This window comes from Littorina saxatilis, linkage group LG2 (assembly GCF_037325665.1).
Source record: "Littorina saxatilis isolate snail1 linkage group LG2, US_GU_Lsax_2.0, whole genome shotgun sequence".
In the NCBI taxonomy this organism is placed as follows: domain Eukaryota; kingdom Metazoa; phylum Mollusca; class Gastropoda; order Littorinimorpha; family Littorinidae; genus Littorina; species Littorina saxatilis.
In genome coordinates this window covers 60,796,148-60,819,348 of record NC_090246.1, presented here as the reverse complement: position 1 = coordinate 60,819,348, position 23,201 = coordinate 60,796,148, and the positions used below count along the sequence as shown (strand labels likewise).

Below are 23,201 nucleotides of genomic sequence, written 5' to 3'. Positions count from 1 at the left end.
GTACATGTTACTTTGTGGCCATTTGTGACTTTTATCCTTTTGAGATATATTGAAAAAAGGGACAAACAGCTGTACATATTCTTCTTGTTGATGAGCAGTCATTTGTCAAGTGGAGTACTTTATGTATATTTTGATTCGTTGGCTCTGTGTCCAAGGATTTTTTGTTGTTTGTACTTTATGGCGTTTTGTTGAAAGCCATTGTTCATTGGCTGTACTTGGTGGTCCGGTTCAGTACTGAAGAATGTGTGTTGAATGTGATTTTGTGCAGGGCTTTGGTTTATTGAGTATTGTGTCCCCTGTGTGTTGATCAGCGCTATGGATAAATGAATGATGCAAAGAATGTGAAAGAAACTGCGGAGAACATTTACATTGAGGTTATTTAGTGGTAGCAACAGGATGGAGCTGTGATGTGATGTAAAACAAGAATGGCTAGATCAGTGCTAGATAATATTAGGTCAGTGGTAGGTCATAGTGGTAATGACAAGAAGAATGGCTAGATCAGTGCTAGATAATATTAGGTCAGTGGTAGGTCATAGTGATAATGACAAGAAGAATGGCTAGAGCGGTTTGATCTGCAGCTATTGTCAATGTTTTAACATTTTTCTTACTCACTCTCCATCTGTTCTTTTCCATGGTCTGTTTGCAAGTAATGTTGTTGCTTGCTGTATCTCTGACCTACCATGTCCCCTTGTTATGTTCACCTATCCCCTCGAATCTTCTCCATTCTTTCTTGAACTTCTCACCGTCTCTCTCTCTTTTTTTTCTTCTTTCTGTCAGCTTTACTTGTTTGTCTGTTTTGTTTTGTTTTTGTTTGATTTTGGTTCGTTTTTTGTGGCATCATTGGATTAGCGTGTGGTTTTTTCTTTATAGTTTAGTGCATAGGTCAGCATGGTCTCTTTTCCTCCCTGATCAGAGACTCCAATGAAACTAAGTCTGCAGTTGGACAGAATGACTTTTCCTTTCTTCATTATTATTTGATTAGGTGGGATTTCAATGTGATTGTTTTATTGCTGTTCTGTTGAGATACTTAAATGTTTTAACGTATAGCAGAATTGTTTTGCTGATTGTGATACTGTTGTTGTTGTTGTATGTGAAACAGTTACATGTCAATAAGCCAAGTGCAGAATGAAGACTAGATTTATTGTGTGAAAGGAGCTATTGGCGCTTTTGTTTTCTTGCACAGCCATGCAATGTGAATAAAAAGAAACACAAGTAGAAAAGATCAAGGGCGTTTGTTTGATTTGTGTGTGTGTGTGTGTCTATGTGAGTGCGTGTGTGTGTGTCTCTCTCTCTCTCTCTCTCTCTATGTGAGTGTGTGTGTTCTGAAATGGCATAACATTAATGATGTGTGTGTGTGAGTGAGTGTGTGTGTGTGTGTCTCTCTCTCTCTCTATGTGAGTGTGTGTGTTCTGAAATGGCATAACATTAATGATGTGTGTGTGTGAGTGTGTGTGTGTGTCTCTCTCTCTATGTGAGTGTGTGTGTTCTGAAATGGCATAACATTAATTATAATTCTGACTTTTTTTGGAAGTTTTTTTTTCTTGTGAAAAGGGTGACATTAAAAATTGTGTGGAACAAGCCAGTGTAAAATATGAATACGCAAACAAATGTTATGAAGAAGAAATATGACAAGAAAACAAGATTCGTTCATACAAAACAAAGTCAACTGAACAGATTAATTCATTAGTTAAAACATCCATAGAAGAGTGGACAGCAGTTTGGGAATTGCAATGGATTCTTCTTTGCTGCTGGTAATTTTTTTTTTTAGTTTAACCAAATTTGGTTATGTTCCAAATACATCCTATTTACCACACGAGTAAAACTACAGCTGTTTGAACATCCACCGCAAAGCAGGGTGGTGTTGAACATGACCAGGGTGGGGAACATTATGCATGACACACACACACGAACATAGCGACACACACACACACACACACACGAACATAGCGACACACACACACACACACATGAACATATGCACACACACACACACACGAACATAGACACACACATGAACACACACACACACATACACACACACAATAATAATAATAACATAATAATAATAATACGAGAATTTATAACGCGCACATATCTCACCACAAGGCGACTCAAGGCGCATTAATGGATGAACATTATTTCATTTGCTTGCAGCTTCGTAGCAGGCAGGCGGTAGAAACCTTCATCAAGATAAGTTGTCGTAACTAAGTGTTTGTCTGTGCATTTCAAGGGCGGATCCAGGATCTTTAAGCAAGTTTTTTTTTTTGCACAAACTTGAAGGCGCGAAGCGCCTGAATTGAGGGCGCAAAGTGCCCTAATAGTTTCAAGTATTGAGGTCGCAAAGCGCCCGAACATGCTAGGGGGGTCCCGGGTGGCATGCCCCCCCGGAATCTTTTTCTTTTCAAGCCCGGGAAGCAAAATGCTGCAATCTAGGGACACCTGAGCTCAGAAACTGTCACTTTAATCGAAGTGGGGGGGGCCCGGGCCCCCTCAGCCCCCCCCCCCCCCCCTCCTAAATCCGCCACTGCCTGTCACGATTTCATCTTTCGCCTGTGTACATATTTCCCCCTCGACATATACTCAAGACTGAAATGTTGTTTCCTGGTAAAATTAAGAAGTGAAATTATTTATGGACGAAAAGCATGTCAGTTTCTTGCATGTGAAGAAAATTGGTGGTAAAATTTAATAGATTTCACCCCCAAAATCGAATTCTTCAAAAACGTGTACTGTGTGGTTACGTCCCTTGAGTTAGAAGGAAAACATTTTAGGATGAATCAAATTTCTACTCTAAGTTAAAACAAATTGGTTGGAAAAATTTGGCCCCAATAAGGTACACAAGGTCGCTGATCAGTACTATCGAAGGGTGTTTTTTTGTTCAGTGTAAAGTTTATACTAGATCAACGAGGCCGAGAAGCGAAATATCACCACGGCGAAAGATGAAAACGTCACACCGGCACTTAAAAGACCGTTGGGTCAATGTATTTGTGAAAGTAACGTATTTTTGTCAATAACAAACGTTCCAACAACTTACCTTTCTTGTTTCTTTGCCTTTATGCATGACTGTTTTGGTGTGACCTAAAATTCTACTTTGTGCAATTCTTAGGCACCCCAAGCAACTGATTATTTCCCAGACACACATTGAATAATGATCATTAGGAGCAATCAAGCAGGATTTAACACACTATAGTGGTTGAAGAGACAGCTTGAAAAACGTGACACCGCAGGGCCGGACTAGGCGAAGAGGAGGGGGGGGGTTGCCAGTGGTGGTCCAGGGGGATGTCCCCCCTGGCGGCAGGGGCGGATCAGTTCATTTTATGACTGGTTTTTTTCAAAAGTATATTGTGAAGATATGGGTGTGAAGGCGCAAAGCGCCGAGCCGACGGTGCGAAGCGCTTAGCTTGCTAGGGGGGTCCGGGGGCATGTTCCCCCGGAAAATGTTGAAAAAAAGGATGCAAAATGGTGCAATCTGGTGCATTCTGAGGATGATCATTACCAGTTTCAGGCAGCAGATTTTGTCACTGATTAATACCCCAAAAATTGAAACTCAATGTAAAATAAAGAAATGCATATGCTTACCTCATTCAATATTTTTATTTTTTGGCTGGGGGGGGGGGTCCGGAAACCCTAGAACCCACCCCCCCCCCACCCCCCTCGTTGTGGGGGTCAGGGGGCGAAGCCCCCTGAAGCTGACGGGTAGGTCATATTCTGAGATAGAAAAATGGTCGCTCCTTGCATGAAACGGCATAAAATAAGCAATAATAATAAAAAAAATTAAATAAGTAAGGTACATGTTTAGGCTAGGGGGGGGGTTGCGCAACCCCCATAACCCCCCGGTAGTCCGGCCCTGCACCGAAACATGCGTAACACTAAAAGAACAACTTTTCACTGCGAAAGCCGGCAAACACACACTTTGAACTGAGAACCAACATTTATTCTCATATAATTATTTGTAGTGTCCGAACTAGCAAAATGGTGCTATTTAATTGGTGCCACTGACAGAATCAATTCAGTTACTAAATTCCCAAGTTACATAACATCTCTATTTTTCCCTCTCTTTTTTGAGCTAGAGGAGGGGGTGCACCCCCCAGTCCCCCCACCCCCACACGGCCCCCGAGTCCACCGGCCCCGGCCTGAGCCGTGCTCAGTACTTGACACGGCTGTATCTTGGATGCAATTGAAGTTAAGTTTTACCCATTCGTAGTGTGAAAACGTAATTAAAAGTGTACGACTCCCCAGCAGTAAAGAATAACTTGACCCTATTAATTGTCGATCAAATCATCAATTGTCTGTGACAAACAAAAAGACCGCAAACGTGGCTTTGCCAAATGAACGAAGACACTCTCCAAAGATATGTTTAGTGTCAAGGTGTGGAAAAAATTGGTGTCTCGGAACTTCCACTAAGAAGCGTTGACCAATCACCGATCAGTACAATGGAGCAATGTGACCACCGAGTCATAAATAGCAACTCAGGTGAGTTGTGACCAATCCATTCACAACGAGGTCACGTGATAAGGTCAAGGCCTGCGTTGTACTTCATAAGAGGTGGTTTTAGCTCGCAGGTGCTTGTCGTTGTACCCCCCGATTTGGTCACTTCGATCGCACGTCACTTACAAACACTGATCATCCACGATGTCAAACGTTTTCTTTGACATGTCTATTGGCGGCTCTCCGGCAGGGAGAATTGTAATAGAGGTAAGTTCGTTCAGTTAGCTCATAGTATAGACTGCATTTTTTAAGGAAAAAATCGCGTGCGCTTTCTTGTTGGTATTGTATCTGAGTCGAGTCATTCAGTAGCGGCATCTTTGGTTGGACACCGGTTGGATGGTAGGCTAGGTCATTGCGCGGCGTGCTTTGTGAGCGCATAAAAACACGGAGGTATATGTGTGTCTGTACGTGTATGTGTGTGTTTGTGTCACTGTGTGTGTGCGAGAGAGAGAGACTGAGAGAGAGTCAGAGAGAGAGAGAGAGAGATCGAGAGCACCTGCGTGTTTTTCTGTGAGGCGACCACGTGCTTGCTGCAGTTTACGCTCAGTTGCTATTATTGCTGTAGCCTAGGCCCTAGCTACAGAAAAGTGACTGTGCCAAGTGTAAACTTGCGGTAAACTAAAGGCAACAACAACAATGACAGCAAAACATACTGACGCACTGACACACAAAAAGAAGTTCATTCTTCTTCTTTTATTGTGGGTTTATTGTTACAGAGACCTATTTTAGGTCTATGATTGTTAGCATGATCTATAGTATTAGACATGTGGAGAACATCATACTGAATATCAACATGAGCCAGTAATTTCATTTGATTCTTCAGAACTTGAATGGTGCAATTTTTAAGTGAGCAGGTACAAATTAATGGCATGCTCGGAGGGTGTGGGTTGTTCCGTCCTTAATTGCTGTCAAGTTCTTTGAAGTACCCTTGGACAAATTTAGTTGTTCGATCAGTACTTTTACCAGCTAAAGTGTATAATTTTAACCTTTGCCGGATGCCGCTTTTGACTACACACGCCCGACGATGCGGGTTTGTCTGAACCCATACATTTGAAAGAGGGTTTTTACCGTTTATTTCTCTAACGACGGGGTGGGTTCAGGGAAACACACAGCGCTACTTCAGTGGGTGCATCGAGTTTCTCCCTTCACCGACTTCTTGCAGGGGAGGGAGAGGGGGAGGGGGAGGGAGAGGGGGAGGGAGAGACTGAGAGAGACTGAGAGACTAAGAAAAAGAGAGAGAGAGACTAAGAAAGAGAGAGAGAGAGACTAAGAAAGAGAGAGAGAGAGACTAAGAAAGAGAGAGAGAGAGACTAAGAAAGAGAGAGAGAGAGAGACAAAGAGAGAGAGAGACTAAGAGAGAGAGAGACTAAGAAAGAGAGAGAGAGAGAGACTAAGAAAGAGAGAGAAAAGAGAGAGAGAGAGACTAAGAAAGAGAGAGAGAGAGAGACTAAGAGAGACTAAGAAAGAGAGACTAAGAAAGAGAGAGAGACTAAGAAAGAGAGAGAGAGACTAAGAAAGAGAGAGAGAGACTAAGAAAGAGAGAGAGACTAAGAAAGAGAGAGAGACAGACAGAGAGAGAGAGACTAAGAAAGAGAGAGAGAGAGATAGAAAGAGACTAAGAAAGAGAGAGAGAGAGACTAAGAAAGAGAGAGAGACTAAGAAAGAGAGAGAGAGAGACTAAGAAAGAGAGAGAGAGACTAAGAAAGAGAGAGAGAGAGAGACTAAGAAAGAGAGAGAGAGACTAAGAAAGAGAGAGAGAGAGACTAAGACAGAGAGAGAGAGACAGACAGACAGTCAGATAGACAGTCAGATAGACGTATAGACAGACAAGCAATTGACAACAGACATACAGACAGAGAGATACGGACAGACAGACAGAGAGACAGACAGTCTCTTGGAGACAAACAGGCAGACAGACACTGTTCCGCCGCTTTGGTAATTATGGGTGTAGCAGAACCCGCGCCGTCGGCAGAGGGATAGTTACAATCACTACTACTCTTTAAAAGTATGGGTTTGTGTGAACCCGCGCAATCGGTAGTGTTTATGTTAATTAACATAATCAATTAATTTTAATGTTTTGTCATGTACACACTAAAAATTTGCAGACAGAGAGCAAATTAGGTGTGTGAGAGATACTTAAAATTTCAAAACGATACCTTTAATGGTTCCAGAGTTACAATGATTTTAGTGTGTCTCTGGGTACAGGTGAACCCAGGAAGCGGCAAAGGTTAAAACATTAAAAGTTTAATTCCTCAGAACAAGTCACGCAGATATTTTTAATTCAATTTTGTTATTTAGAGGGTTAATAAAATCAGTAAAAGTTGGTCAGATTAGTCACATGATGTACTAGCATGGATTTTGTGTGTGTCAGTGAACACTCTTCTTTCTATAAGGTGAACTTGTTTGCATTCTGAATCTGATTTACTGCTTGATTTAATATGTGGGTCTCTTTTGTTTCAGCTATTTGATGGAGTGGTGCCAAAAACAGCAGGTAATCATTCAGGGTGATTGTAAACCTCACATGGAGCCTTTGCTTCTTTATTTAGTGTCTTTTCACCTCATCACATTTTTTACATTAAAATCAAATCTTCACTAAAAGATTGAAAAATGATTGCAGTGTATTCTGTATCTCCTGAATCTAAAAATATATACATATGTTGTGTTTGGATTAAAAACAAGTTCAAAAATCGAGAGAGAAAAAATGCAGTGCATGCATTCAGTTTCATTCTGTAAATGTATTGATTTTGATTAAGACAACTTAACTTTGTGTCAGTAAAACTAAAGTGCTAATTTAATTTTGATTTTAGAATTACAGAAAACATAAGCAAAAAACCATAGAAGGCAAAGGCTATGCACTCCAAGTGTATACATAATATATATTCACGTAGACAATGAAACTTCTTGTTACAAGTTGTTGATGTTCATTGGCCAGTAAAAAAAAGTTTAACATGATTACTACTGACATTCATTTTATGTTGATTTCTTTTGAAGGTTTTTCATTGTAGTTTTTTAAACCTTAATTCAAATCAAGTCCACTTAATGAACAGATCATAAAACTATAAGGATTGACTGAAAGGACCATGTTTGTGTGCAGCTAATTTCCGAGCCTTGGCCACGGGGGAGAAGGGGTTTGGATACAAGGGGTCCGCCTTTCACCGCATCATCCCAGGCTTCATGTGCCAGGGGGGTGACTTCACGCGGGGAGACGGCACTGGAGGCAAGAGTATCTACGGCAACAAGTTCGAGGATGAGAATTTCAGACAGAAGCACACTCAAAAATGTAAGTTAAACTGAGACTCCTCTGCTGCTGTTTTGTGTGTGTGTGAAATAAAGATTAGATATGTTTCAGCATTTGTGTAACTTCTGACAAAAATTGCAAGTTATAAAATTCTCCCCCCCCCCCCCCCCCCCCCCCAATTTCATTTTGGTTCACAGCTCATAGTTTTGTAAACTTATTAGAGAAATGGAAAAGTTTTTTTTTTATTTCTGAACTTCGCGATTGATGCTTCCTTTTTTTTTGATGGTGTGCTTATCTACCAGAATTGATTTTGGGTTTCTTTGTTCTTTGTTAACCCTTTTTTTTTGTCATTTCTGGTGTGGACAGTCAGCAAGTTGTCCCCCTTGCCAACAGGAGTCTGTTTGCCAGTGGTAACAGTTCTTCTGCTCCTTTGGGCAACATTCTCCCCCCTCTCTCATCTCTGTTTCTTTCATGCACACTCGCATGTACACACACACACACACACACACACACACATATCTGGAGTGAAAACAGTGTTTGCTCAATGCTGTGTACACTTCACATTCAGAAATTAAATCAAACGCAACAACAGCTATGACTGCAACAACACCCCTTTCAGGGGCGGATCAGTTGCTTTGTAAGGGGGGGTGCACTTTGAATCGAAAGTGAATGTGATGGGCGCAAATTTGCTAGGGGGGTCCGGGGGCATGCCCCCCCGGAAAAAATTTTGGCTCAAAGAAGCAAAATGGTGCCATCTGGTGCCATTTGAACTTATAAATGGTCATAGAATCAGCTTTCCAAATTTTTTTTTTTTTTTTTTTGCTGGAGGGGGGGTGCACGTGCACCCTGTGCACCCCCCCTCGTCCGCCCCTGCCTTTAGCTGAATTGTTGCTACATGCCCTACACTTTTTCATCGGGGGATGGTGAAATAGCTCAGTCCGTAGCAGCGATGACTTCCGGCAAAACCAGTTCTTTTTCTGCGTTCATGGGCTGAAACTCGCACGTATATGTTTTTTTGCACAAGTGTTTTTTTTACGTGTATGACCACTTTAACCTCGCCATTCAGGCCGCCATACGCCGCTTTCAGGGGGAGCAAAACCAGTTGTCTGTCGGCGTGGGTTCAATCCCAACGTTCGGCGAGGAATTTATTTCCCCGACTCCCCTCAGTGTTCGAACTCCCCGGTGTGCACTCTTGCGCACGATAAAGAACCCAAGTTCACAGCGAAAGTGTCAGGGCTTGGAAATATGATTACACGCATGCATGAAAAAGAAAGAAATGGGTAGGGTCGTACAGTAGGGCAGCTCGCTTCCCCCAGTGAGAAAGCGGCCCCAATTTCCATGAGGTTAACCTCACAGGACTATATGAAATCTTATTCTTTATCTTGGAATATGTGTGTTTGTATCTTGATAATCGTTTTCAGACATGATGTCCATGGCCAACTCTGGTCCCGACACGAACGGTTCACAGTTCTTCATCACAACAGGCGTCACAAGCTGGTGAGTTTTGAAAATTCATTTGTCTTGTTCATTTACTTGAGTATTTTTTTTTATAAAATCAAACAAAATTAATGTTGATATTATATATTCAGCAATGCTTAAAGTGTTACAATTTGAAGGAAGTGGCATAAATGAAATTAAAAAAGTTATTTAATTATGGACATTTGCATGGAAGTATGGGTGATTTTTCACCCAAGGCGATCATGGAAGGTTAAATGTGAAACATCCTTGTGGATATTAAAGCCATATGTACTCGATGACTATACACGCTAATTGCTTTACCCACAGCTGGAGACATGCTAAATTAAGTTCCCTGCAAGATATTGTGGTCTAGGACCCCTTAAATGTTGAGATATTTGAATTTTTATTTTGATCTAGATCGTCCTATTTATAGATTTGCCAACAGAGGGAACGTTGACGCAAGGGAAATAACTCCGCGTCTTTGTTGACATCCTCACTTTTTCAGAGGCTAGAACAAGCTGTAATGCATGTATATGGTCCGCGCATGGCGACATATCGTCATTACATGGTCTTATGGTGCGTTTGACATCGATTATGGGCAAACTACACTTTGTAAACACGGGAGCGCGTACATATGCCTTTAATGTAGTCAGCACATGAACAGTTCGACAATCTTTGGAATAAAATTGTGGGAATACTCTTCTCGTTGCATGTTTGATTGTTTCTTTTTTGTTTGTTCTCATTGGGCTTTTTGGTTCGATTGTTCTTTTTTTCTAAATAAAACGCAAGTTCCGAAACCAAAATAATTGGCGTTATGAAATTAGGTGTATAAATGTATCTTTATGACTCGGTGGCATGATAGTATGTGTATTTAATCCGGTAAACTTGTAATGTTTTGGTTAGTTTACCTGGAATAATTCAAGGCTACCCAACTGGCTTTGTTAGGTATTAAAAGAGCACCAGTTATTTATGAAGTTCACTGATACCATCGACGTCGTTAAATTTCAATATTATTCATATGACGTTCATGTTTACATTACTTTGTGTTTTTTCACAGGCTGGACGGCAAACATGTTGTGTTCGGCAAGGTGGTAGAAGGAACGGATGTCATCGACAAAATGGAGGCTGTGGGTTCCCAGAGCGGCAAAACATCCAAGAAGGTGGAAATTGTAAATTCTGGAGCATGTTGAGCTCATTCCTGACCATCACTTCACTGCACAATCCATCATGGCTGAGCATTGCAATACATGAAATAAAAAATGTGATACATTGTCCATGATTGTTTGCGTCTGTTGGGTCTGCATCTGTATGTTCTGTACCAGAATGAAAGTGTGTTTGTGAGTACATGTACCATTTTTCTGTTTTAGCAAAAACCAGGAAGTAAATATTAATTGTGTTTAAGATAACACCACCGATGTGCTTCTTTATTGTTCTTTCTTTGACGTAATTTTGTTTGGTAAATGACAATTCGTAAAAACTATTAAAACTGCAAAGGTAAGTGTGATGTTGTTTTTTTTACACCATGTGTATCTAATCGTAACGTTTCTGTAATCAAAGCACAGCGGGAAGCTATTTTTACAAAGTTCTGGTTTGCATGTTGATTACATGAATTTGGCTAAAAGTTCTTGTACTGAGTATTTTGTACTCCATAGATACAGACGCATACATTGACAAACATTTTGCTTTGGAAAACTTCTGCAATATTATTTGTGCAGTTATCACAGCAAGGAAGATTGGATCAAGTTTGGAAAATGGCATGTCGTCGCTGTAATTCACAAACCTTGCATCAATTATTGAGGATTTGGAACTAAACAATAGTTAGCTCCCCTGTCTTTTTGACCACTGGTGAGAAAAGCTTGTTTCTCCAGCTGCTTTTTAAAGTGAAAATAACTTGACTAAATGTAAAAAAGTGCTTGAGAAGAAAATGTGTATCTTCATTTGTTTCAAGAGAGCCACACAAAAAAAAGTTGCAAGGTTTTTGTGCCACACTTTGACTGAAAATGTGTTATAACATATGAAAGATACAAGGTTGCTGGCGTTGTAGTTTTAGCTTACAAATATTATTTCTCTGAAATATGGCCAATGAAGATTAGGCGACAAAGGGAGAAAAAAAATTGTATTCTAATTCTGGATGCCAGGATGACTCATTTGGATAAAAAGCTCCTATATCACAATATTTTCTGTTGTATCAAATGTAACCGTGTGCCGAAACACTACGATCACCTCGGGAAGCGAAGTGCAATCAAACAGGATTGAAAATATTAGGGCTAATTTCTTAGCCCTATAAAAACTGTTATGCAAACCCGAAGGTTTCCATGAACATACAGACAATCGGAAACCACCAGACGCCATCACAAACAGAACTCTACAAACCACAGGTGTTGACTTTAAAGGCCAACAACCCGAGTGCAGAGTCCGTTGCGAAAGGAGCGGTAGCCTCCCCTGTCACACAAATATCATGAATAACTGACATTAACAAAAATTTAGACTGCTATTTCACTGTTATGAAATAAAGTTGTATTTGATGTGGTGAATTTTCAAAACAGTTTTTTTCTCTCGTTTTTCTGAAAACTGCAAAAATTGAGATACGATGTTTGTGAATAACAGTGAGGATGTGTTGCATCTTCAGTGTTAGGAAAAGAGAGATTGTAGTCCAGTCCTAGAACTGGAAAACAACCGGCAATCTGACACAGATTGCTTGATCATGTTAAACTTGATAAGCATCCTGGATTTTTAACAGTCATTCTAGTCTAAATTTGTATCCGAGTTACAAATTCTGTGCATGAATTAGCCACACACAGTGACACCTATGACGTCTTCGCAACTTCTCCTGGACTAGATCATAACTGGTATTGGGCTAATACTATAATTAATAGCCCCCCGACAACTTATCAAAGGCCTGAAAACGGCCCCTCACCATGGTAGGACATTTGCCCCTGAATAGAAAAGTCGCCCGCCTCCCCCCCCCCCCCCCCCCCCCCCTCCATCGATCTTTTATAAAGCACTCATGTTGTTTAAGTTTTAGAAAAATCATTTATAGTGGAACCCCCTTTTTACGACCTCAAAAAAATCACTGACGTCTTAAAAAGGAGGGAGTCAAATGGAGGTAAATTTATGCAGAGGTTATGAACAGAAAATCTAAAAAAAAGTCTTATAAGAGAGGGAATCTTAAATAGGGGTGGGGGGTGGTCTTAAAAGTGGATTTCCACAGGATTACAGGTAGCCTTTGTGAAAGTGTGTGTGTGGGTCTATGATATTGTCAGTATATGTTGGTGTCGCACGGTGTGTGTTTGTCTGCTCTGTCTTACAGAGTGTATGTCTGCGTGTGTGCATGCATGTGTATGCTGAAACCCAGAAGCATAATTTATTTGCGTATTTGAATTACCTACATATATATATATATTTATTTACATGCCTCGAAACAACAACCACACGCTAATAATAACTCAATAAAGACATAAAAGAATGGGGGGGCAACACGAGTGTATGCTTCTGTGCGTGCGCGCGTGATGAATGCCCAGTGAAAATGGTCTTCTGCCAAAGAAGTACTATAACGTACAAGCGGACACACACCCATTCAAGGTTTTACGTGCACGTGCAATATGCAAGTCAAGCATTTTTTGGAGGTTACACGCATAGGGTATTTACAAGGTTATTCACACGGTACAGGGGAAGTAACTGTGTACGGATTTGTAGCAGACGAAAATCGTGGTCAGTCGAAGGTCATACAAAGCGGCGTGGACTCGAGAAACATCTTGTGATCGACTTGTGTTGTTTGTTTCTGGATACATTAGGAGTGAGCCCACATTCGCTGCGTATTCGTGTGTCTCTGGCACTGTTTGTGTGAAGTGTTACTGCTGTACCCGGTAAGTACAAAGAGTTTACTGTGTGGTGATTGATTACCTCGTGGTAGCCGCATTCATGTGGTCTGCAAACATGAGCTTTAGTTGCGGAATGGTTTTACTATGGTTATAGCCCAAATGTCAGTATGCCTCGTCACTACAAATTCCCACCAGCCAAGAAAAAGTTGATAGAATAGGCCACGGTCAAAAGATCGTTTAGGTTACCTAGCTCAAAGTTAGGCTAGGATAGCAACTGATCAAAAGATCAGACAAAGGCTCAACAGCCTAAGTACCAGTCTGTCAACATATCATATCATATCATATCATGATGTTGTTTGGTAATGTTGAATTTTAGCGGTGTGAATTAATAGCTAGTAATTGTTGTGTCTTCGATTGCAACCAATATCACGAATTTATGTTTTTCCTTCTCACACGTGCTAATAAATGCCCCGCCAGTGTGGAAATGTTTTGAAAGTTTACCCCTTGCAGGGCCTCAAGGAAAAATACACAGTCATGCGGCTCTAACGGCCTTGACATTGTCATTTGTACTTCATCCGCGTAATTTCCGAGGACACGCTTCAAAGTTTGGCAGATGTAACAATCCCAACAACAAAAGTCTAAAGTCGCTGCGTGCATTCAGTGCATTCTAAAATGTATTAGCATCCGTGTTGCTTTCGATTTCACGATGTAGTTTTATAGTTTATACTAGCACCTTTTTCTTTCAGCGCAGGTGTCCTTGTCACACAGAATGGCGGCGGCATGCACAGTTTTCTGCTTGTGCGCACGCAGCAAGTTTCTGTCATCGCGCGTGACGTCACTGGCGGTGCTTGCTCGACTCTACTCGGACAAGGCGGGAAAACCTCGAGTTTACTTCGACATGACGGCTGATGGATCAGAACTGGGGAGGATAGAATTTGAGGTGCTTTATTTTGCATCATTATAGTTTGCTCACTTACACACGCCCTGAGCAACCCCACCCCACACACACACTTGACACTGACACAAGAGTCGTGCACTACACACACATCCGGCAACCGACTGCAACACTTGAACGGTTAAATTAACAAACTAATAAATCGGCCGCTCTCACATATTAATACTATGGTCGAGTTACAGTGGAACCCCCCTCTTTAAGACCCCCCAATTTAAGACTTGAGTCCCTTCTATGACCAGTTTTTCTTTTCTTTTATTTGGTGTTTAACGTCGTTTTCAACCACGAAGGTTATATCGCGACGATATGACCAGTTGCTTTTTCAGATGTTCTGTTGATAAACGAAATACATGTATGGTACAATCACGGTAGGCCTACCTTCATTTTGAGACGCTCCTCGGTGTAACACGAGAAAATTACTCCCACGAGATTTTTACTCCGGAGTAAACATTTGTCATTTCGTACGAAAAAAGTTACTCCGGCCTTTACGAAAAAAGCACTCCCCCATTGCACGAGAAAATTACTCCCCAAGACAGGTGAGTTCCGCGCCAAACATTTCGTTCAAAAATGTTACTCCCCTGACGAATAAATAACGAATAAATTACTTCACCCCAACACGAGCAATTTAACTTCCCATGCCAGGTGTACGAAATTTTTACTCCCTTGTCCCCTGTTAGTCTTGGTGGTGGAAGGGGTGGAAGGAGGGTAGCGCGACATTCGTGTGCGCAAGATCACTTATTGGCATCATCCCTTCGCCCGCATCCCATTTTTGCGGACGAGATTTTTACTGGAAGTAAAAAAAATGGGGAGTAAAATTTCGTGGAGGGAGTAATTTTTTCGTGCCTTGGGGAGTTCTTTTCTCGTACGAAAAGTGTACTCGGAGTAAGAATTATTTACTCCGGAGTAAATTTTTCGTGGAGGAAAAATTTCGTGTTACACCGGCTCCTTTTTGAGTCCGGACTGATCCAGTTTCTCAGACTGATTTGTGAAAGTCTTAAAACAGGGGTTCCACTGTATTGTGAAACACATGCCGGTGTCACGAACTGCGGAAAACTCAGTCTGCCTGAACTTACAATCCTTCTCATTGCGGTCAATGCGCCTGCGCTAACATGGGGAGATTAATCAGGTCGTGAACAACCTAATCCTAACCCTAACCCTTACCCTAATCCTAACCCTAATCCTAACCCTAGGCCCATGGTTCGTTCGGCCGGTCAAAGGGTCGCATTTTTTAAGTCCAAGATTGGCGCATGCGCATTGACCGCAATGAGAAGGATTGAGTAAGTTCAGCAGAGGTTTCAGTTCGTCAGTGACACCGGGTCACCGTCTCACGCCTGTGACAATAATAATAATAATAATAATAATAATAATAGTAATAAAAATGAGAGCTTATATACAGCGCGAACCACAGTAAACTATGCTCCGCGCTTGACATTTTAACTAAGAATAAAACCATACTATTTAAATATCAACAAGTCGCGTAAGGCGAAATTACAACATTTAGTCAAGCTGTCGAACTAACAGAATGAAACTGAACTCACTGCATTTTTACAGCAAGAGCGTATACTCGTAGCATCGTCAGTCCACCGCTCGATGCAGAGGCAGTGAAATTGACAAGAAGAGCGGGGTAGTAGTTGCGCTGAGAAGGATAGCACGCTTTTCTTTATCTCTATTCTTTTTAACTTTCTGAGCGTGTTTTTAATCCAAACATATCACATCTATATGTTTTTGGAATCAGGAACCCACAAGGAATAAGATGAAATTGTTTTTAAATCGATTTCGGAAATTTTATTTTAATAATAATTTTTATATTTTTAATTTTCAGAGCTTGTTTTTAATCCGAATATAACATATTTATATGTTTTTGGAATCAGAAAATGATGAAGAATAAAAATAAACGTAAATTTGGATCGTTTTAAAAAAAAATTTTTTTTTTACAATTTTCAAATTTTTAATGACCAAAGTCATTAATTAATTTTTAAGCCACCAAGCTGAAATGCAATACCGAAGTCCGGCCTTCGTCGAAAATTGCTGGGCCAAAGTTTCAATCAATTTGATTGAAAAATGAGGGTGTGACAGTGCCGCCTCAACTTTTACAAAAAGCCGGATATGACGTCATCAAAGGTATTTATCGAGAAAAAAAAGTCCGGGGATATCATTCCCAGGAACTCTCATGTCAAATTTCATAAAGATCGGTCCAGTAGTTTGGTCTGAATCGCTCTAGCTCTACACACACAGACAGACAGACAGACAGACACACAGACACACACACACACACCACAACCCTCGTCTCGATTCCCCCCTCTACGTTAAAACATTTAGTCAAAACTTGACTAAATGTAAAAAATCGGGAGTCAGCAGAGGAGCGAAGATGTCTGGAGGGGCGTCGCAATATAACCTTGAATGGTTGAAAACGACGTTAAACACCAAATAAAGAAAGAAAGAAAGCTGTCTGGAGGGAGAGTACACAGTCAAAAGATCAGAGAAATAAACAGGAGATGTCTGACAGAAAAAAACTATGACAGAGAGTACAAAGTTTGTACGGTTAAGGCATGATCTCTTTTGCGTGCTTTTAGAACAGTTACTATAGTCTTTCTGAAGTTTGTTAAAGGCACAGTAAGCCTCCCGTAAACCATCACAGATACGGTCAGGCTTTTACACACAGTACAAACACCCTTTCATTTAAACACTCACCGATTGAGAACATCCTAGGTGCCCTCCGTAAAGAGCGAACAATTTTCAAAGAATTTATTTTTGCGTGGTTTATCTTACCCCTAGCCCTGAGCCATCGTGAACCCGTGTGATCCAGTTCCCCTTTTTCACAATGTAGTCATCAGTTAGTCATTTGAATGCGACTCGATGTGAGCTTATTTACAATAGCACGAAACAAATGGCTGTGGTTCACAAGAACTCTAGCGATGGCTTTTGACTGTTGAGAGGAACGGCGATATGCACTGATAAACCGTCGTCTGCTACGACCCTTGCGTGACCCTGCTTCCGGGCTTTTCTTTTTTCAAACTTTCACAACTTCGAATTGTACTGATCTTGTCTTGATGAAAAAAGAATTCTTTTTTGATTAAAGAATGTTTGTGTAACAAGCTGTCAATTTATTATTTAGATTTTAAAAGTTAGGTCTAGCGCAAAAACGCACCACGGTCACGTCCAAAAACATTTTGATAATCATCGATTCACGGCAATCGCCTCCCGCAGTGGGGCACTGCGGTTATGAAATTAAAAGCCCCTCCTGTTTTTGGAACCGCAGGAGCTTTCTAGTTTGCTGTTAGGTAGATTTTTGGTTCCTCTTTCCTGTCATGCTCTCTTTTTCTTCATGAATTCTTTTCTTTTTTCTGCCTTCTTGCTCATTCACCTGTATTTTTTCCAAAAATCTCTTCTCTTGCCGCTTGTCTCGCGATTCATGTATAGTTTAATCTGTTAGTGTTCTGATGTAAGTCCAGCAGTAGATAGGTTAAGCCTATTTTAACATACTGGAAACTGGTAATCTTCCAGTAGGTATTAATTTAGTTTTACTAAAGCCTGCTGGGACACAAGTAATGGGTTAGTGCATTTGTAAACAGGAATCGCTTGACAAGTGGCCCCCTTCATCCCCCCCTTCCTCGTCCTGATATGGCTCTGCGTAGTCGGCTGGACGTTAAGCAACAAATAAACAAACAAACAAACGGCTATCGCCAGTTTACATCGATAGAATGAGACCCGAAGGGAAGTAACTCATGTTTGACCTGAGTTCAGGATGGGTCCAAAAAGTGTTCGAGACAATCTGCAAAATTAATTCTTTAAAAATTGCTCTCTCTTTACGTAGGGCACCTAGGATGTTCCCGTTTGGTGAGCGTTCAAATGGAAGGGTGTTTGTACTGTGTGTAAAAGCCTGACAGTATCTGTGATGGTTTACGGGAGGCTTACTGCCCGGGCGTGAATTCCGGTATTCATAACAGCCGTCCAGCACCAAAACGAGGCGCCATTGTTGTTGAGAACCAAGTCCACGAAAATAAATTCTTTGAAAATTTCTCACGCTCGACAGAAAGCAGCCAGGATGTTCCCGTTCGGTGAGCGTTCAAATGGAAGTATGCTTGTACTATATGTAGACGCTCGGGGAGCTCTGTGGTGGTTTACGGGAGGCTTACTGTGCCTTTAATGATATACCGCATCGGGCATTCAGACAGAAGAGAATTGCAGTAGTCTATCTTGGACAAAACAAAGGCACACAGTCAAAGGAGTTTTAGTTGCATCGACAATGATGAACTTTTAAAACAAGAAGACGTCCTGAACTAATATGAAGGCAATTCCGGCAGTAACAGAGAGTAACAGTGAGTAAATAACATTTAATTTTATATCGAGTCAGTTCTCTCTCCTCAAGAACGGCCCTGCTCTCAGAGATAATTTTCTGTGGCTCAGTCGTAGACTAAAGTATAGTCATTAACATTGACGTTTTACCGTTTAGGGATAGCTGTGTTTTGCACAGTAATGGGCCGGTACCCTGTCATGAGGACAAAATGTGTTAAAAAGTATTTATTTTGCATGCTCAGTGATTAATTCAGTACATTTTTGCCTTTCATTTCAGTTGTAACTTGTTAACTGAGTTTTTGCTCCGTGCTTGCCGCCCAGCCTTTATGTATAGGCCTACACTATATTTCAAACGGTTTGCCTTTGATTTCAGTTGTTTTCCGATGTGGTTCCTAAGACAGCAGGTAAGCTCACGAAAGTAGCAAAACTGAGACTTCGGGTTAGTAAGTCAGTACAATCAAACAACAAAACAAACCAGCAAAGAAACACAAGCTTTGATACTGCGAGCCGCTTGCAAACGGTCTCTAGTATATCTGACAGTAAGTCTTTCTCAGTTATAGTGTCATCAACGCTTAGTGTAAGACTGAATGACACCCCCCCCCCCCCCCTCGTCTGTTTCTGTCTGTCTGTCTGTCTGTCTGTCTGTCTGTCTGTCTGTCTCTCTCTCTCTCTCTCTCTCTCTCTCTCTCTCTCTCTCTCTCTCTCTCTCCAGTTGATTACAGGTTCTTGCCAAAATACTGACCAAATAGATCAGCCTTTGATTTTCAGCCGTAAACTGAACCAACTTACAACTCAGGTATGATGTTGGTACACGACTGAAAGGGTCACGTTCGGATACATTGTAACTGCTCAGTCGGTTTAGATCAATATCATGCTGAAACATTTAAAAAATGCAACACTTGCTTCACACTTGGTGCAGCCAGTCAGTAACACTAAAAGATGAGGGCCCCAAAGGGGGGGTATCATCACGATCACGGGAAGGGAAATTTTAGCTTTCACGATCACAGTTACCTTCATTTTTTTTTTCACGATCACAAACACCTTGACGAATAGAGGATCATAGAGTGATACAGCTGTGAAAAATGTACGTTGAAAATGAAATGCTTTGCAATAATGCCCATCACGATCACGAAAACAAATGACGATCACGATCACGAGACTTGATTCTTTTGTCATCACGGATCACCGGCAAAGTCCCATCACGATCACAGAAATGGAAATTTCGGCAATCACGGTCACAGAAAGGTCAAAAAACGCCAATCACGATCACGATTTTAAACCCATTGGGGCCCTCAAAGATGGCTGAACTAAACTTCTGCCCGCTCTGGGCACTAGGGAGAAAGATTTGGATACAGGAAAGATCTCGGATACACTGTAACTATTTTGCTCAATAGCATGGTGAAAAATGTTGAAAATATTAAAATCGCTTCACGCTTTTAACAGCCGAATACCAAATTCTGCGTTGACGGAAAACTAATGGGGAGAAAGGGTTCGGATACACGGTATCTGTTGTCAGTTTAGATTGGTATCACTGAGTCAAGCCGAAAAAATGTTGAAAATGTAACAATCGGTATTATGATGAAGAATGTTGAAAATATACATAGACATAGAAAACTTTATTATCTCAACGAGGAGAAACTGTACCACTCGCTTTACACTTTGTACAGTCAGGGTGTAATACTAAAATGTGTTGTGACAGAAAACTTCCGAGCTCTGTGCACTGGGGAGAAAGGTTTTGGATACAAGGGGTCCTCCTTCCACCGTGTGATTCCGCAGTTCATGTGCCAAGGGGGCGACTTCACACGGGGAGACGGCACTGGGGGCAAGAGTATCTATGGCAACAAGTTCGAGGATGAAAACTTCAAGCTGACTCATGACAAGCCTGGTAAGCATAAGACTTTTCGGTGACTTGCATTTGTGAAAGTTCAAACAACGACTTCAAACGCACACACACACACAACGACGCACTGAAGCGTACACATACATATATGCATACATACATACATGCATACAATACATACAATACATACATACTCACATGCATACACAAACGCACGCACTGCCAATGAATTGATGGTGTGAGTCACTTAACCCTTTGAAGCCAGATATGGGCACTTGTCTTTAAAGAGAGAGAGAGAGTGTGAGAGAGAATCAAAGCATGTATGCAGAGACAAATATTAGCAAAAAGGAGGAAAAACGACACCCTCCCCTCCCTAAAACAACAAAAAGTAAATGAATAAATAAATGAATAAGAACAAAATATCGGTCAAAAAAGAAATACAAAAACCCATCAGACTTGTACTTAAGTTCTTGAAAATATGTACAAGTAAAACTAAAGCAACCTTCACACTGGTATAGCCCCTTATATTGTCGCTGTATGGTGTTTTCGTCTAGGCCTCTTGTCCATGGCCAATGCTGGACCTGGGACAAATGGCTCACAGTTCTTCATCACAACTGCTGTCACGTCATGGTAAGACAGGCTACATAATCCTTGTGCTACAGTGGAATCCCCATTTAAGACCCCCGATTTAAGACCCCCTCCCTTTTAAGACCCTGTTTTCTCAGACGTTCTGATCATAACCTCTGTAAACTTACCCCCATTTTAAGACTCCCTCCCTTTTAAGACCTGATTTTCTGAGATATTTCAAGGTCTTAAAAGGGGGGTTCCACTGTGGTATATCCATTTATTTATTTTTTTATCTCAAGAGAGAAAGAAAAGGGTGTCTGACGACCCCTTGGATGACCCTCAGTGGAAGGTTGTTAAAGCATTTAACGTAAAAAAAAGTCAGAAAAAAATCAATTAGCTGTAACGCAGTTTTCCACCCAAAGTGCTCTTCTTAAATTGGGGTTGTTTGTGTGATAAAATTCTATTTGACTTTTTTAATTTTATTAATCCTGCCAGCTCAGATTTGCTTTGACATAGGTAAGAATCACGATTTACGTTGCTAGGATTAATTTTCTTCGACAACTGAAATTTCGAAGATTAAGGCCGGTATTCCTTCAACGCCAACTTTCTTCCACCGTGAAAAAAAGTTAAGCAGATGTGCCAAAATAACGGCAAAGTTTTTGGTGATTTGAAAGGCGGTTCAGGGGTTTTGTCGACTACCGACGCCAGATGACACCCCTGACATGTGATATGTGATGTATACCTGTGATGAGTCATAATATGGCACATGCACACCTGTCGCGAGTCATTTATACTGTATATTATATTCTCAAGTGTATGTCTCCCCCGAACTCGGCGTATGCTGCCCGAGTGAACAGTGGGGTAAAAACGGTCATACACGGAACAATCCACTCGTGCAAAAACATCATTGAGTGAACGTAGGAGTTTCAGCCCATGAACGAAGAAGAAGAAGAAGTAGTTATGTATGTCTGAATTAAAGTAAAAGAGCTTTTTGTGTTCTCGCAGGCTTGACGGTAACCATGTTGTCTTCGGAGAGGTGACGTCAGGGATGGACGTGGTGAGAAATATCGAAACCTATGGCTCCAGGGAAGGTCGTACCCAGAAAAAGATCACCGTTGCTGACTGTGGGGAACTCGACTGAATTCTTTCGGGGGAACTCTTACATCTTCCAGAAGAAGAACTCGGAAGGCTTCCAACTCGCTGCTTAATTGTTGGTTAATCGACTGACTTCATTTTTGTTTCAGTGAAGATTTGTGTTCAGGGTCTTTGACTCCTGTTCTTCCCTGTTCGCAGTCGCTCTGATCGTCTGCTGTCCTTGTCAGTGATGTGTGTGTGGCAGTGAGTGTTGAAGTCATCTTTCTGTGAATGTTGGATGTGTTGCTGAAACTACTGAACGGCCACAGTTTCAGAGTCGTACTTGTGTTTGTAAAAGATGTTCTGATACTAGTGTGAGTTTTTGTGTGTGTATGTCACATTTTTTGGTCAAAGTAATAAAAGACTTGACCAGGCTCAGCCTGTAGCTGAGAATGCTTGACGTGGCTTATTTCTGAGCTGGTGAAATAAGGATAGTGTGTTTCTTTCCCAGTAGCGAGTCTACCAATGACATACGCTTGAGTGGAATTGTTTGAATTTGTATTTCGTCTGTGGAAAGAAAGATTTTGGTACAATGAATGGCGTACTAACGTAAGAGTGTTACATAATCAAGTTATATTAAACAGAGTGACTGATAAACTTAAGACCCCTTTTGTGCGTGTGTGTGTTTGGGTGTGTTAGAGAGAGAGAGAGAGAGAGAGAGAGAGAGAGAGAGAGAGAGAGAGAGAGAGAGAGAGAGAGAGAGAGAGAGAGAGAGTGTTGGTTGAACACGAAGATGATGAACATCTCACTTATTCAAATAACACATCCGGCAAGCAGTCATCGGCCATTGAAGTTAAGGGTTCGTCCATGCTTTATCGTTTATTGGGAGGTAATCATATTCTAATCCCCTTCTGACACACACACACACACACACACACACACACACACACACATATATATATAGCTATTCTGATGAACACGTGGGGGAATTCGGGGGCTGTGATTGGATGGTCTCTTCCGATCATCAAAGCATAATGCTACGGAAGTCGGCCATTTTACTCAATATCCAAAAGCATATTGTCAATAACAAAGACGCATGGTTCCGGTTTACCCATCTGTACCACGCGGCGATGTTTCTATCGACAACAGCATACACTGACAACTTGAAATTCTTCTCGGGAATGTTTTTCAGCTTTACAAATGTCGATAGCATACCCTTTTCTGCTAACTTCCCGATGAAACAGGACTAAACCAATTATTTTCTGTCCCTAAACACCACAAAATGCCCAAAGACGAAAGATGTAGTACAAACAGGGGAGTAAAACGGAACAGCCGTTTTTGTGTGCCTGTGTGAGCTCAGTTTCTTATCTCGTAACTCCACACTAACCCACTTCCCCCCTGAAGTATTGATGTACAACCCATGGCACTAACATTCATGTAGTCGTTTATAACTTAGGTTGAAAAGTTCGC

At 41.2% G+C, this 23,201-nt stretch overlaps 2 protein-coding genes across 3 annotated transcripts; both read left to right on the top strand.

Moving 5' to 3' along the window:
* Positions 1-4,506: 4,506 nt before the first annotated feature.
* LOC138959421 (peptidyl-prolyl cis-trans isomerase-like) lies at positions 4,507-10,455 on the top strand. The gene is made up of 5 exons (XM_070330901.1): positions 4,507-4,692; positions 6,946-6,976; positions 7,580-7,765; positions 9,145-9,220; positions 10,239-10,455. Exons 1-5 carry the CDS (start codon positions 4,630-4,632, stop codon positions 10,369-10,371), a joined length of 489 nt encoding a protein of 162 aa, XP_070187002.1. The 5' UTR covers positions 4,507-4,629; the 3' UTR covers positions 10,372-10,455.
* A 2,402-nt stretch (positions 10,456-12,857) lies between these two features.
* On the top strand, positions 12,858-22,389 carry LOC138959420 (peptidyl-prolyl cis-trans isomerase-like). 2 transcript variants are annotated; one of them, XM_070330900.1, is made up of 6 exons: positions 12,858-13,047; positions 13,754-13,942; positions 18,624-18,654; positions 19,950-20,135; positions 20,645-20,720; positions 21,663-22,389. In XM_070330900.1, exons 2-6 carry the CDS (start codon positions 13,772-13,774, stop codon positions 21,796-21,798), a joined length of 600 nt encoding a protein of 199 aa, XP_070187001.1. In that variant the 5' UTR covers positions 12,858-13,047; positions 13,754-13,771; the 3' UTR covers positions 21,799-22,389. The 2 variants fall into 2 exon arrangements, with proteins under 2 accessions (XP_070187001.1, XP_070187000.1); XM_070330899.1 differs by having other exon boundaries at positions 12,859-13,047; positions 13,749-13,942.
* The last annotated feature ends 812 nt before the right edge of the window (positions 22,390-23,201 follow it).

Excerpts from the sequence above, each read along its gene's own strand:
- LOC138959421 (XM_070330901.1), top strand. The coding sequence starts at position 4,630 with ATGTCAAACGTTTTCTTTGACATGTCTATTGGCGGCTCTCCGGCAGGG. Across the intron at positions 6,977-7,579 it reads AGTGGTGCCAAAAACAGCAG|CTAATTTCCGAGCCTTGGCC; the intron begins GTAATCATTCAG and ends GTTTGTGTGCAG. Across the intron at positions 7,766-9,144 it reads ACAGAAGCACACTCAAAAAT|ACATGATGTCCATGGCCAAC; the intron begins GTAAGTTAAACT and ends AATCGTTTTCAG.
- LOC138959420 (XM_070330900.1), top strand. The coding sequence starts at position 13,772 with ATGGCGGCGGCATGCACAGTTTTCTGCTTGTGCGCACGCAGCAAGTTT. Across the intron at positions 18,655-19,949 it reads TGTGGTTCCTAAGACAGCAG|AAAACTTCCGAGCTCTGTGC; the intron begins GTAAGCTCACGA and ends GTGTTGTGACAG. Across the intron at positions 20,136-20,644 it reads GCTGACTCATGACAAGCCTG|GCCTCTTGTCCATGGCCAAT; the intron begins GTAAGCATAAGA and ends GTTTTCGTCTAG.